The 15,407-nt window shown below is 46.1% G+C and overlaps 1 protein-coding gene across 1 annotated transcript in view; it reads right to left on the reverse strand.

Moving 5' to 3' along the window:
• Window positions 1–5,722: 5,722 nt before the first annotated feature.
• AFG2A (AAA ATPase AFG2A) overlaps window positions 5,723–15,407 on the reverse strand; it is a 226,313-nt gene continuing 216,628 nt past the window's right edge. The window contains exon 17 of the mRNA XM_075150207.1: window positions 5,723–9,131. Coding sequence (XP_075006308.1) covers window positions 8,927–9,131 — 205 coding nt within the window. The 3' untranslated portion in view covers window positions 5,723–8,926. The remainder of the gene's footprint in view (window positions 9,132–15,407) is intronic.

The raw sequence follows: 15,407 nt of genomic DNA on the forward strand, positions 1-15,407 counted from the left end.
AAATCCTGAAATAATAAGACAGAAGGTATAAATAAACATTGCATGTGTACATATATACACACATACACAAGATCAAGGGCAAAAGAGAAATAAAGAATGGGATACTTTTTGAAAGCAGGAATGATAAGGCAAACCACAAATTGCCCTAGCCACCTGGTACTGATCCCTTTCAGCAGGGGATTACGACAACGCTGAGGATCTGGCCAAAGTCCAGTCATGGGGAGAGTCTGGGTATGGCGTCATAGATGAGGAATGCAAAGGAGACCCCGTGCCATTCAAAAACAATAAAAAAAATTAAAGATTCCCGTATTAACCTGTGTGCTTACTTGGCAAGCCATGGAAGTGCTCCTCACCTGCTACCGAACTCAGCGGCTGTCTAACTAGCAATAGCAATTCCAAATGCCCCCAAAACTAAGTTGGAATCAGGCAAGAACACGACCAGGTTCACGTTCTGTATGGCAGAATAAAGAAGACGCACAATTCTCACTCTTCTGTCTGAATGTGCAGCATCAGAAAGCTCAACAGATTTGCTTCCTAGTACTTTTGGAAAGTCTCCTTTTTAAAGTGACGTATGTGCATTACAGAGTCTCAAACTAAGTACTGTCAAGTGGCCAAGACATTTTCTATAAGAAAGTAACTCAGCATACAAATCTAATAGGCTCCTTATAAAATTAAAGCAAGGGTGCAAACAGCCCGTGTTCAAGTATTTTCTCACCACAGGCCAGGGTGTGAAAGAAAAAGGGATAGAGAAGGCTAAGATGAACTAGGTGTCAGATAAAAAGTACCTAAGGATTCATAAGAACGTTAAGAGCAGATGACAAAAAAAAAAAAAAATCCAACCTCAAAACACAAAGAACAAATCCATTTTCACAAGACAAACAGATTAAAAGCTTCTCAAATAAATACAACATCTTCTAGTCTATCTTTTAAATAAACGTTACACATTTTCATTCCTTTTCATTCTGCCTAGCTATTGACACAAAGATTGCAATGCTGATTGAGAAAACTGCAGTGACAGTTCTGTATCTATGTAACAATTTAGACGAGTATCTAAATGCCACATTTATAACAGAAAAACAAGAAAATAAACTGCTTTCCTTTACTGACAGCGGGGGGAAAAGTCCCTTTTCACTCCCCCAGAGATGTCATACACGTTTACCTGAAAGAGGAGAAAGGTAAGTGCTATCAAGCATTTCCAAAGCTCATCCAATAATCAGGAGAAAGAGTCCGTCCTGCCTACCCAGACCACAGCTGGCACGGAGCTGTTCTCCACTCCAGAGAGAAAAAGGCACAGCGGCGTGGAAGCACCGGGAGGGACAAGAGCGGGAAAGGTTTTTCTTCTAACAGGTAGTTAGCATCTTTATCATTCTGACCGCTAATAAATGGTAAGCGACAGCTTCTGCCACGACACAAAGACTTTGCGCTGATCCAGCAGTCAAAGATTTCGTTTTACGTTTAATGTCACCTGTGCGGGCTTTAGGGTCGCCAGATTAAGAGGGGAAAAAAAGGAAAACAAAAAACTAAATACGTTCACTTCTAATCCACCCCACATAACAAGCTGCCTCCTTCACAAGCACTGACTACAAATCCACAACAGACCAAGGGTGAATGAATGTGAAAAGGGAAAGATTTACAGCTGTACCAACCGGGAGCTGGGCTCCCCAGGGAATGAAAAATAATATCCCAAGAAAAATGCGAAAGACATCCAGTGCCATCTTTGGGGGGAAAGCGCAACATCAACACGGCAGGCAGACTGACAAGACCAGCTGCAGCCCGGGGAGAAAGCGGCACAGATGAACAAACCACCTCCACCCCCGTGCAAATAAATTTTAAACTGGTTCCCCCCCGGCCAATAAAATAAAAAATAACGTAACATAACATACAGCAAAGACGGCGAGAGACCTCATGCTTCTGCAGCCAGGGCAGGCAGAGCCTTCAGTGCCTCCACCGCGTCTCGGCGCTCCCTCCCCGCCCCTCGGCGATCGCCCCGCTGTCCCCACAGCCGCTGGCAAAGCCCGCCCGCCCCCCCGGCCCCGCTTCGCTCCCGCTCCCCTCCCCGCCCCGGGCAGCCCCGGGCGGGCGGCGGCGCGGCGCCCTCTGCGCCCCGAGCGGGGCGAGGCGCGGAGCACGCCGCTGACGGAGAGGAAGGAAGAGGAGGGGAAGGAAAAAAAAAAAAAAAAGTTATGAATGAAAACAAGGGCTTTTTTTTTTTTTTTTTCTTTCCTCCCCCTTTTGCAGGGGGAGGGCAGAGACCGAGGTCGGCGCTGCCTCAGGAGGGCGGACTTCCCGGCATTTAAAGCGGCAGCGCCCGGCCGACCGGCCACTAAAGCGCCGGGGATTCCCCGCCGCCGCGGCTCGGGGCCCGCCGGCTCTCCCCCTGCCCCGCCTCACTCCCCCACGCCCCCCGGGCCGCCAGCGAAGAGGTGTCGGAGTTGTTTTTTTAACGTTATGCTTGTTTTCAGCCGCCCGCGGTCCCCAGCGCCTAACAGCCGGCCCCGGGCGCACCGCACAGCCCGCCGCGCCCCCGGGGGCAGGGCGGGCAGCGGCCGCCGCGGGCTCTGTCAGACCGCGCCGCTCCCGCCCGACCCCCGCTCCCCGCCCGCGGATGCCCCATCGCAGCGGGGCTTTGGTTTTTGGGAGGAGGGGTCCGGGCCGGCTGTACCCCGCGGCACCTGCTCGCCGCTCCCGGCGCGCAAGGCAGCGGGCTGCGCTCGGCTCCGGTGTAAGAGCACGGCGAGTCCCCCACTTACTTATTTCCGAGGAGCCGCTAGCGACGGCGAATCCGCTCGGCGGAGGGCGGGCGGCGGCGGCCGCGCCGCGCAGGGTGACGGCGGGGCTGCAGCCCCGGCTCCTCGCCCTCCCAGCCCCGCGGGGTGGGGGCAGGCCGGCGGGCTGCGCTCCTCGTCTCCGCAAAGCCCTGACGGATCTCCACGTCCTACTCGGTCAGCGGAGGAAAATCCAGCTCCGCTGCCCGCCGCGGCCCTCCTGTCTCGGGGGCCAGCATTCAGCGGGCCGCCTTCCCCTAACCCGCTCCTCCGCGGAGCCAGACCCCTCCGTGCCCGCGGGACGCCGGGGGAAGATGCGCTCTCCTTCGGCCGCGAGTCCCTCCGTCTGGCGGTGACGGGAAAGAAATCAAGCCCTTTCTGCAAACTCCCTTCTCTCGATCTAGCGTAAGCCAGCTGCAGGCTGCCGCAGACACCGGGCAGCAGGGTCAGGCAGTGCGGGGCACTTGTGCAGGTCTCCAAGAAGACGCGGGGAATGCGAGGCTCCTGCTCGGGTGGTTATTTCCCTTTTCTGACCGCAGCAGTCCCGGGCGATCCCTCCACGCTGGGGGTGGGGGGTGAGTGCACGGCAGCGGTGCCGGGTCCGGCGCTCGGCTTCACCGCATGGTCCTTGCCGCAAGTCCCTTCTGGCAACGTGCAACCACAACCCCTAGTGCAAGAGATTTTTTGTTTTGCTTTGTTTTGTCTTTTTTGAAAGAAATCACGAAGAGGCACTTGCTTTCAAGGCACACCTCAGCAAGTTGCAACCGAAGCTAGGGGCAGAGCGTAATGGCTCTGCGAGCTCTCTGCACATTGCCATGTGCTTGCTGTTGCTGTTGGAGGCCGATTGACAGGCTTGGAGCACGGTCAGCACGTCAGGGAGAAAACGGCAACATAAGGCAGCCCTGGACACAAAAGTCTTGCACGAAAATCTCTGGAGCCTCCTCGGTATTTCGAGAGGATCAAACACGGCTCCGGCAACCAAGCGAGATCCCCGCGTTAGGCAAGACGGACAATTACCCGACTGGAAGTTTTATAATTACCAGCAAATTGTGACCGGTTAACGCCGTTCACTCGGGAAGCCGAGCGGCTCTCCCGCCCGCACCCCCGTCAGGCAGTCGCTCCCGCAGCCCGCACCGAACGCCCGGCGTGCGGCGGAGGGGAGCGGGCAAGAGCAGCCGGGGCAGCTCGCCCTTCGCCCGCACCTCCCACGCCGCAGCGGCGAAGCAGCGCTCCGGGTCGCACCGCGGCTGCCCCAGCCGCCCCTGAGCCCTTCGCCCTCCCCGCCGGCTGCGGGGAGCCCCTCGCTGCCCGCCCGCACCCCCGGCACCTGATCCGGCGTGGGGCGGGGGAGCGGCGAGCACCGCCCGGGCTTACCTAAGGCCAAGGTGAACGCCTGCTTCCCGAGGCACATTGGCGGCCCCGGCGCGGAGTCCAGCCCGGGCAGTGTAGGCAGCCGCGCCGTCCCGCCGCCCGCTCCGCGCTGCCCCGCCGCCGTTCCGGAGTGACTCCGGCCGCGCACCGCCGCCTTTCAGCGCGCAGCCCCCGCCCGCCGCCCGGCCGCGCCCCCGTGATGTCAATGTGTCACTCCGCGGCGCCCCCGAAATCCCGGAGTGGACTTCCCCGCCCTCCCGGGAGCCGCTCCCGCACGGGTCACGGCCGCCGGGGCGGCTCCGCCGGACGAGCTCCGCCGCGGCCCCTCCCCAGGCGAGCCGGCGATGGGGCGCCGGTGCGGGGCCGCAGGCCAACCCGTCCCTCGCCGCCGCTGCCGTGGCCCAGGTGGCGGCTCCCCCCGCTCGCGGTGATTTGTCCCGGCAGCCGCGGCTCGCCCCCGGCCCCGGGCCGCCCCCGCCCCGCCGCTCCCGGCCGGCAGGGGGAGCGCGGAGGAGCGGGCCGCCGCGGGGCCCCGCAGCCCGGCCCGGGGGGCAGCGCCGGGGGACTGGCCCCGGGCTCCGGCGGCTTGCCGAGCTCAGAGGGGTCCCCGCAGCCGCCCGCACCGCCCCGCTGAGAGCGGCCGAACCCGAGCGGCAGGTGAAGGCACGGGGAGAAAGAACGCGCTTATTTCTAGGTACCGGTTGACAGAAGACCGTCGTCGGGCTTAGGTTCCGCAGGGCTCCTCCGATAACGTTAGAGAGATTTCTGTGGGGGTTTTAGCATCAGCGTCTTTCAAGCAGGGTCTAGGCAGGCGGAACAGCTATTCATTTATATTCATAAAATGTTTCTGCTTCTTTCAGCCTATAAAAGAGGTAGCTGAGGACCTCAGAAAGCATTTACCCTTGTCATCCTTCCATTACATAGGAAACGGCTCTTCCTACCGTTTTACAGATGGTACTGAAGCACCGAGAGATGATACAGTTGACCCGGTTGTCCTTCTCCACTGCCTTTGCAGCCCGGACTCTGCAAGGTCCCATCCGAAGTTCATCACTGCATTTCTGCCATGGTGCTGAAAAGATCACAGTGATGCCTTCAATGTCATTATTTTTGTGGCCAAATACTATCTTGGATTTTTTTTTTTTTTGAGTGACTAAAGTGTTTTAAAAGTTGACTAAAAGAACATGGAAAAATGATGTAAAAAGAAATCAAAATTCTGAGAATTATTTCATAACATCCAATGTATTGGAACAGTTGAGACTTCTAGTGCTTGGCTAAATATCGCTGTAGCCCCAAGTTTATCTGAAACATTCTAACTGGCGTTTTACAATCTCTTTCACAAAAATCATATTCTCCCACCTTTTGCCCCAAAGAAAAAAAATGTGTATTAAGAATACGTGGAGCTGCTTAGCAGGACCATTTAACCAAAAGCAAATAATCCCCACAAACAAGAAGATACCAGTACAAAGGTATTCTTCTGTGACATAATCTGTCCGCCCAGATCACACTCATGGATGTAGCGCAATTATTTTTCATTAAACTTCACTAGGCTTGGAAAGAAAATACCCAAACTACCTTTTTTTTTATTTCCACCACTGTACAAAAACTTTACTTCAATCACGTATTTCTCTATGAAATAAAATCTTTATGCATTAAAGGTTATGGAATATCACTAATACTTCTAAGTTTGTAATTAACAGACTGCTGATATAGACAAACTATGAATACCGTCTTCCAATTATAGAGGCTCAAGCGACAAAAAACAACATAAAAATCTTAGGCATAGTCATAAAAATATCCCAAATCATCATTAATATTGCTAGGGGAATTAGAAAATGTGATTGCTCACCAAAAGCATTCTCAGACACACTACCATTTTCAGTGAAATCCGTCTGAAAACTTCGGAACCTATCAGAGTTCAAATTAACAAAAATTCCTACCGAAGAACAAAAATGACTACGAAAACTAACAAAAATTACTCGTGCAGAGTAGCGCTTAGTGGTGCAAATCTATCTTCTCCTGCTCTATTTTAGATTTCTTTCACAAAACAACCAAAATAATAAAGACAAACCAAAAGAGACAGCGTGTGTGTAGGTGTGCTACGTACAGCAATTCTTGCAGTGACATCGACAGCGGGAGCATGGAGGCAGCAGCAGGTGAGCAATCAGTCTGTTGGGCCAGCAGGGCTCTGTTCTACGGCTGAGAATACTCGGATTTAGCCACTGACTGTCTTCTTATAGAAGTCCATATGTATTTTTCCTAGGATAGTGCTGTAAAAACATTGCTTAACATCTTTCTTTTCACATCTCTAAAGCAGGTACTACCTTAAACAACTACGCCAAGCGTTAAGAGCTTGATTTTAGAAATACAATACTGGGCTTAAAGGGGTCAGTAAAATAACCAAGAGCACTGGCAGCAATTTACTATCACTTGGCACTCAAATTAACACTTCACTGGAACAAGGGAAAACCCTACAGCTATCTCAGAAGGCTCTCCACAGACTCAAGCAAACATGCCTGCATGTCACGCAAGTCATCTCGTTAGATTTTTCTTGGAAATGATAGCAGCCAGAAGCTTTTGTTAGAAAATGGGGAGCTAAAATTCTGGAGAATAAATTGGCAACTTGGAAGAGGATTGACACACCTTATGACTACATCCTGGCACAACCTTAGTTTGAGGATTGACACACAGACAGGAATCCAATGCAACTGTGTTATTTTCCATCTCCAAACTGTCCTCTGAAGGAGCCTGTCTCTCCCACTGACAACAAAAGAAGTCAAGAGAGACCGGCGCTCTATGCCCAAAGTTAATCTTTCTGAAAAACCTCCCAGAATTAGTTCAAGAGACTGAATGATGGCTGATAGTCGTGATTCAATCCCTGTTTCCGCTTTCACTTTGAGGATCATGTACCGGAGACAACCTCCACCTTCTGCAGTCACATGCTACTTCTCCCTTGTGCAGGCTTCGGCGTGCCAAAAGACGTGTTGTACAGAATAAAAGCAGAGTCCATCGTTGTTTTTTGATTGTTTTTCTTCCAAATCCACACCCAAAAGCAACTTTCATCTCTAGGTCACTTGATTTACCTTTATAGGTAGTGAACTGCACCTTTGTAAAGATGAATTGGATAAACTGTGATCCTCCCACTCTCAGTAACGAGTAACACTGCTTCTGTGTTGCATCCCACCTGGGAATACCATTGTATTTCCCCCTAAGCGGCATCTCCTAGCCCCTGCTAAGGCACAAATCCCGGCCGAGGAGGAGGACCCATACTCAGTCCCAGACGCTGGCGCTTCATTCCTCCCTCTAAGCAGTGCGAGGTGGCTTAGTCTGTGAAAAGCAAAAACCATCCTATCTATCAGCACAGTATCGTTTCAGACGGAAGAGGTGACAAACAGCCTGTACTTGAAGCATTCGATATTTACTGTTCCTGTCACTCATCTTCTGTGGTGATAACTATCTTGAGCCAATACGGCTTTGAGGAAACTCAGCAGAGAAAGTGTTTACCTTTACGCAAGTTATTTGTCAGTTAATAACCAATCTTCACAGCTGTAACAACATTTCTGAAGTTACACAGGAATTCAAAAGCAATTTTAAAAAAACCCTACACATTAGCATGTATAACGAAATTATAAACAAAATTGTTGCGCCAAGTCTTACCTGTAGAATGTGTAAGTCATTTCCCCCACCAGCCATGCAGTGGTAATCTTGCAGAGGTGGGTGTTGTGAGAAACAACCGGGATCTGCAGCTCCCAAAAGCTTTGTGTGTCAGCAACTTGGACGTTGCGCTAGGCGGAACTTTGCAGGTGTTAGCCTTTGGAGGCTCAAGACCCACAGCGTGCTTGGAGAGCCTTGGAAACCCTCAGTGCAAGGAAGTAACATGAGCTTGTCGGGATAAGACCGGTATAACTGTGAATTATTAACATTTACACTAGTAGGCCTATATATATTTTAAAAAAACCTAAACAAACCAAAAAAATCCTACAGTAGCTATTAAACATTGCTGTAATAATAAGCATTGTGGACAGTTTCTTATCAGCTCGTTGAAAATCTTGGTGGCCCTTGGCTTAAGCTGGTTGGTGCATGAGATAAAATAAAGCTATTCTGAAGAGCTGAAGTGAAAACCATAGGTGCTGTGGTGAAGGCATACCCTGAAAGGTGCAGTGAATCATTTCAGGGTAAGGAAGAGAAAGTGAAGGACGACGTAAGGTAGCATTTCCGATCACGCTTTCTGCTAGACAGGTTGACCTTTATCTGAGATCAAAGTCACCGGTAGCTGGGGATTTCTTCAGCTTCTGTGCAAGGACTATTCTGAAAGCTCTCTGAAAAAGTGCAGCCATGTAAAGCTACTCCTTGCCGTCACTGCACGGGCTGGGGATAGGCACACAGGAAATCCTCAGTTGCAAATACAATCTTGAGTTTTCTCTTTAGAAGATAACATCAGTTTTTCTTAGAGGCAGAAGAGATAGCAAAAGGCAGCAGCCAGGCAAACCTCTGAGAACAAAGGGACGAACCTCGACGTGAACCTACTTCATGAACATTTGAACGTTGAATCAAAGTACAGGGAAAACGCTGCAGAGCGAGGGTTTTGGTCCATGCCCAAATTTAGCACAAATTAACAAGAAAGAAAATTCAAAGGTTTGTACAATAAGTTGAGAGTTTGAGAGCATGCTTCCCCCCTTCCCCATCTCTTGCTTCACCTCAGAGAAATCAGTGTTTTCCTTGGGTATTCCTGCCAAGCACGGTGAGCAGCTGGAGATACAGGGTTCGGTGGTCAGGTCAGTGATACAGGCTAGCTATTTCTGAATCACTGAAAGGTCAATTTGGTAAACGGGGATCAGCCAGAAACACTGGGAAGGCTGCAACTTTGGTAGAATCCATATGATTTTTTGGCCTTCCCAAACGGTAGCTTTTAATGCTATCTTGCTTTTGCTGTGAAGAATACCAAAGGAACTTTTGCTGTCAAAAACGTAATTGTAGACAACCAGCATTGAAGAAAAGCTGTAGGAAAGACAACACATCAGTAAAGGCACCTAACAAGAGGCAAAACTTCACTCTCCTAAGGGCAGGCCTAAGCGTGTCTCTTCATTTTTCACTACTCACTTGCCATATAGGCAACTGGTACATTCACATTTCCCCTTCAGATATCCACAGTTACTTGTTTTCTGATCAAGTTTATTTCTCCTCCGAGAACTGTCTCTGTAGACTTCATGTTTAGCTGCTCTACTAATTGTCTGCGCTTATACAAGATGCTCTCCTAAGGTCCTGATGATGTCTTCATTACTTTGCATTCATTTGTAACTCTTCTAGCAAATTAGATAATACTGCTTCATCTGCCTGTATAAAAAACTTTGTGAAAAAGGAAAATTGTCATTATTGCTTAATACAGATAATAATTTATTCACATCTATAGTAAATTACGTTATCTGCAACTCATTGTTTCCTGTCTTAGCACTAAGCAAACTGCCTTTTACTATCCATTGATAGTAAAATGATGATTCCTTGCACAGAAATTAGAATAAGCGCTGTTCCTTTTCAGTTTTCACCAATAGAAGAGTATTCCTGTGTTAAGCTACATTATCACAAATCTATATATATCATAGTTTTAACATCACTGAGGAGAAGGAAACAATCTAAGAAGAGGGCTAAGTGTTAAAAGCTCTTCTTTCTTTCTTGTAGTTCTGGATTGTGCAGATTTCAGAATGTCTCACTCCTGACTCTGCTACGTTCGTTTGCTGTCAGAGACTGCAAAAAGACTCATCACCGCAAAGCCACATTATAAAAGTATTAGTCAATTAAGAGAGTAATTGTTTGGGTGTCTCCTTCGACCTACCTCTGATTTGAAGGCCTGGTATCTGACTGAACGCTCAGCTTTTTCTATTAAGATTTTACCGGGTGAAAATTTCGTCCGCACATGAGATCAAATGGCTGAGCAAACCCCAGCTCTCCCGAAGGAAACGGCATGTTTGAGCCCTTGAACAAGAAAGCCCGTTACTGGGCAGAGGGCACGAAACAAGAACACGCTCAGCGGAGCAGTTCTCACTTCCCTCCTTCCAAGACAGCTCATTCCAACATGAATTATATTTTTGAAAGGTGCCGGATTCCTGGATTATGGCATCAAATCCCAGTCTCCCCAGTTGTATTCTGTTGCATTTTTAGTATGCAACTGAAGTAAGAAAACTGCAACATTAATGTGAAGGCTATACTGATTCAGTGGGTGGAGGAAACGCGGGTAATTTAATTTCCGCAACCATATGAGTTTAAGTGGATTCTCTTTCTTTTTAAGGCCAGTAAGCTTGTTTTTCCATTTCTCTTGCTTTCTTCTACAGCTGAGTTAGGTAACAAACAGATAGAGCTACAAAGATTCTCCTGGTGGGATTAAGTACTGTAGATCTAGCTGTGTAAGTATGTGCTGAGAGCTGAGTGAAAGGAGCTGGCTGTTTTAATTATAGCTGATAAAAAACTAGCCAGAGGAAATCCACCATGACTGAATAATAGCATTTAGCTTCAAAAAACAATTGAGGAACAAACCTTCCCCTTTTCTGTTCGGGAAGTGGCCACTCCCCAGTTGTGGACATTATCAGAGGAAGAGGTAAAGCTCTCTGCTAATTTACATACATGGCTCTGGGTATGTTTTTATTATCTAACCACTTGTGGCGACTCTGGTATTAGTACATCTCTAGGAATGCCTACTATTTATCAGGTTGTGCAATCCATCACTGTCAGCTGAAGGAGGTCTCAGGAGCAGCGTTTCTAATTTGATTTGAAAATATACATGGAAACCTGAGACTGCTTTTAGCAAGAATGATGGGCTTGGCCTAATGAACACAATCTCTTTTGTCGTTCTCAAGAACAGTGTGTCAACAACTAAGTTTAGGTTCCCTCCACAGCTGTAACAGCTTCTGTAGAGAAGCAGTAACTTAACGTCTATGTCACGTTCTTGGTTCTGCTTTACCAATCGAAAGGCATTTCCACGAGATTTTAACAGCCAGCCTTCAATTCCCTGGAATGCAAGCAGGGAGAAAGTTTTTCCATGGATCCCTGGAAAAGAAGTTTGCATCAAGCGATAATTTTGTTCACAAAAACTTCTTCCCCTGAACGCTAATACAGGTGTACGACACCAAATGATGCTTATGAAAGCACGTATCTAGAGACCCGTTCTCAAATAACTAGGGCATTGTCATTGCTTTCAGACCAGAAATTGGCTACAGGAAAATGAACATGCCACAGAATGTATTTCTGGCTGCAGCATCATCCACTTCAATACGTAAGTATTTACGGATTTTGACTTCTCATGGAAAAAACAAACAAACCAACACCACACCTTTCTTTCACTCTCTTATGGTTGAAAAGACATGGAAAAGATCCCTTGCCGCAACTCTACAAGAGTACAGCAATGTCTCTGGTAGTTTGCTGCATCCCAATAAGACAATGATAAAATATAATTTTGCTATTAATATGTTTTTTTTTTTTCTTTTCCCATTATTTTCTGGGTCTTACTTCTCTGAAAGATTCTGTTTTGCATTTGGCAATTCAAGTATTAAGTGCCAAGATATCCCTTGCGTGTTTGATGTGGTTTGTTGTACTCTAGAAGACCTTGCTAGTCACATCTTGAAAATTTGCTCTATAACAACAACTATCTGTCAAGGAATATTCAGTGTCAAGGGCAGGATTTTGTTCCTAGGGAAATCAAAGTTAATCTTGGTTTCCTTTGGGATTGATGAAGTCAGGAGACTTCTGTATTTTGGAGATAGTTTGTGTGTTTGCTCTTTGTTCTAATTATATATCTAATATACCCATATATTTTATAGATACATAAAAATAAAAACTACTATCCCTGAAGACTTTTGGGTTGAAAAGGTCAGATTTTTCTCACCAAAAACGATTGGGAAAACCCTTGACAGTAAAAAACATAAACCACACATGACAATGTACAATGTCATGTTATTGATGAAAAAACCTCTCCTTTCCATCAGGGTGGGAGACAGGCCGTAGGCGAGGCAGGAACTGCTCTAATTCAACACAAGCCGATAGGAAAGCTTGCACTGCCTCTTCTGCTGGCTCTCACCCAGAAGAACGTGTACAGACACACACTTAACACGTGTACGTTATGACACCAACAATTGTGTGTTTGTGTGTGTGTGTGTTGGGGGGTGGTCCTTCTTTTAGATTCCCTCAGTAACACTCTATTTTGAAACTGCTACCGTGATTCTTGTTTCCTTCTGCGATTCATTAAACACGCTATTCTAGAGAAGCCAAAGAATTTCAATGTATAAAGGCCACATCTACTACTGAAACATACTCTGTGTAAGGTATCTCAAAGCCTAATTAGGATCTCGTATCTATTGCTTCCGAAGTTAAGGAAACTGAAATTCAGTAGTTTTGAAAATTATGCAGAAAATGGATTTTTCCACTTAAGTAGCACACTAACCTTCCAAAACACTGCAGTAATGCTACTGCAAGATGACATTTCTTGGACCATTGCTATAATACTGAATTATTCACAAGGGAGGTACTGTACTGTTGCTTACAGCTGTTTGCGTAGATTTACGGTGGTATAATCTGGCCTAAAAGAATCATCTGAATAAAGATAAAGATGCGAAGTGTGCCCAGTTGAAAAAGATAACATACAGTGCCTTTTCCGGCATTCCACTACTTTTTATGTTAGCTTAGAAGTGTGGACATCATTGCCTGACTGAATTCAGTGTTTGTAGTAATTTCCCATCCTGTTTACTAAATAAAGAAAAAAAAAAAACCAACAACAGTTCCCTAGTGGGTTCTAGTCTTTTGTGCATGGAAGGCTAGACAGAGACCTCAGAGTATTCAAAACGGTCGTCTTCAGCTTCAGCAGATATTGAGGTCAACTGCTCAGCTGTTATTTATGTCCATACCTCTTAAAGTAAGTGAAATAGCTGTCATCACCAGACTGCATTTCAGCTCTGTAGAGGGTAATTATCAAAACTTAAACATTGATCTGTTAGAACTTAAACATCACGCTCTTCTTATAGGAAACTAACACTACTTTTCTAATTCTTCTCCAAATGCTCCATTCTCCAGAAAGTTTAAACAGAAGCCTATGATATTCTTACGCAGGTAAGATACAGCTTTCAGTATATTGCTACCATATTCTGAATTTTTGTTGAAGGTATTGTGCAGGTTGCACATCAGGATTCTCAGAAGTAGTGCTGCTCATATTTCATCACACAAACAGCGTGAAACATGGGAAGTAAATGGAAAATAACATTCTTGGAGCTGGATTGGTGTCAAGAATTACTTTTCAAAACCATTTGCTGTTCTTTTTTAAACTTGCCACATGAAAAAAAACTTTGAGTCAATTACAAACACTCCTGTAGACTCATTAGCTCCTGTAGACCTAATTTTCCAGGGTGCCAATTGCTTTAAAGTAAAAGCACTCGGCACTTCTTAGGAAGACACAGAAAGAATCAGTGGCTCAGAGAGTTCTTTCTGAGGCAGGAAGGGAGAATTCCTATCGTCTAACCTCCCTGGGCAGATCTTGAAAACATCATTGTCTTTTATTCTTAGCAGCGTTACTGAAACATAGCACTTGAGCACTAAATGCTACCTAGATGTCAAGTCAATTCTATGGCAATTATAAACTTAAATCAGAATAAGTTACTGATAACACCTTATATATACAGATCATGGCAGTATTGAACATAAAAGGTAACTCTACTGAAAGGTAGATGGAAAAAGTTGAAGCTTTAAAAAAAAAAAAACAACCCAAACTAACTCCAAAATAGAACTCTTATGAAAGAGTTTCTTACTGAAACATAGGAAATATTTGATATTTAAAATAATATTAAAAATTGAATCTGCCACTGAAACATCTAAGAGAGCTGAATTTTCAGCTATCTCATACCCACATTAATTGCAAACTAGTAGAAAGTGCAGATTTTCTGACTGAAAGGAACAAATTAGTTTTCATCATGAATGTTTTCCATCATACCAGCAGATATCCTCCCCCCCCGCCCCCAAGAAAAGAGAGACAGAAAGGAAGAACCATCTTGGGAAAACCAAACAGGTTAGTTGTTATGTGGAGAGCAAACCCAGAAGGCATGCAGAAGACTGCATGAGCATCTGTGAGCAATAACTAAAAGAGAAAGATGAGGTAGACATGTCACTGAGGAGACACTGAGAAGGCCACAGCCAGCTGTGAACCACAGAAAGGTTTGAAGGTGGCTGTTAAATGACCGTGAGTTTATTTGTTAAGAACAACTTACTACCTAGTTCCGAAGAACTGATAACAATATCTGACTAGGATGTCCTACCAGCTCCTACTACATTGGCAATAATCTTCGGTACCAGTCAGGTTAAAAAATTGTACTTGCTTATGTTGGAGAAATTTTCAAGTATACAAAAAAGTATGCAAAAAATTAGTTCGCTTATGGGGAAAAAACAACAACTTGTTATACTGACCACTGAATATGATACTCCTATCTTATCAAAGGTGCAACACTCAAAACAGAGTATGGAAACCCAAAAAAGAACACCTGGAAGCCATTCCTTCACTTTGGAGTAGGACTGAGAAGTCAGACATGGGAACAGAGACATATCAATAAAAGCATATTTAGTCTCAAGTGCATTTGTAGGTTCCCCGTCAACTGATGCTGAGAACTTCCGAAGGTAAGCATTTGCTAAATATCATGCATCTTTCCACGTACCGTTGGGTACTTGGATACCAAAATGTATACTAATTTGTACCTATAAAGATGCAAAGTAAATGTGAGAGAGGTAGTAAATGTGAAACACTGTTTATTTCAACTTTGCTCCATGCAGAACAGCTAAACTAGCTAAACTGTTGATATTAGAGGTAGTGTAGACAGAAGACGGTTGGTCTGTTGGCTCTATTATAAACTTAGCCTTTGAATGAAAAGAAAAAAAACCCTGAAAAATATTTTGTCAATGCATGTCATGAAAGATCATTTGATTTAAAAACATCAAGCAAATTGTATTCTAAAGGCAGGTTGAGGAATAGGTTCCAGAGCAAAGCCTTCAAACAGCAGAATCCAGTCAGCACTGCAGGTTTTCATCCTCATCCTTGCCAAGGTTGCATACACAGTGCTCCAGAAAGAGACCCCACATTTCCTACTGCTCTTTCAAGCTCTGGGGAAAAAAGATGCTGGAGTTCCCAGTGCTGTGGACTTCACTAACGTTAAATGCATTTTTAATCTTGGTAATAAAAAATAAGTCGCATAGCCTCACTGAAAAGTAAAATTCATGGACACCAACGTAGCTGTTTAAAGCCTGCTGACCCTG

The sequence above is a fragment of the Calonectris borealis genome, chromosome 4, assembly GCF_964195595.1.
Source record: "Calonectris borealis chromosome 4, bCalBor7.hap1.2, whole genome shotgun sequence".
In the NCBI taxonomy this organism is placed as follows: Eukaryota; Metazoa; Chordata; class Aves; order Procellariiformes; family Procellariidae; genus Calonectris; species Calonectris borealis.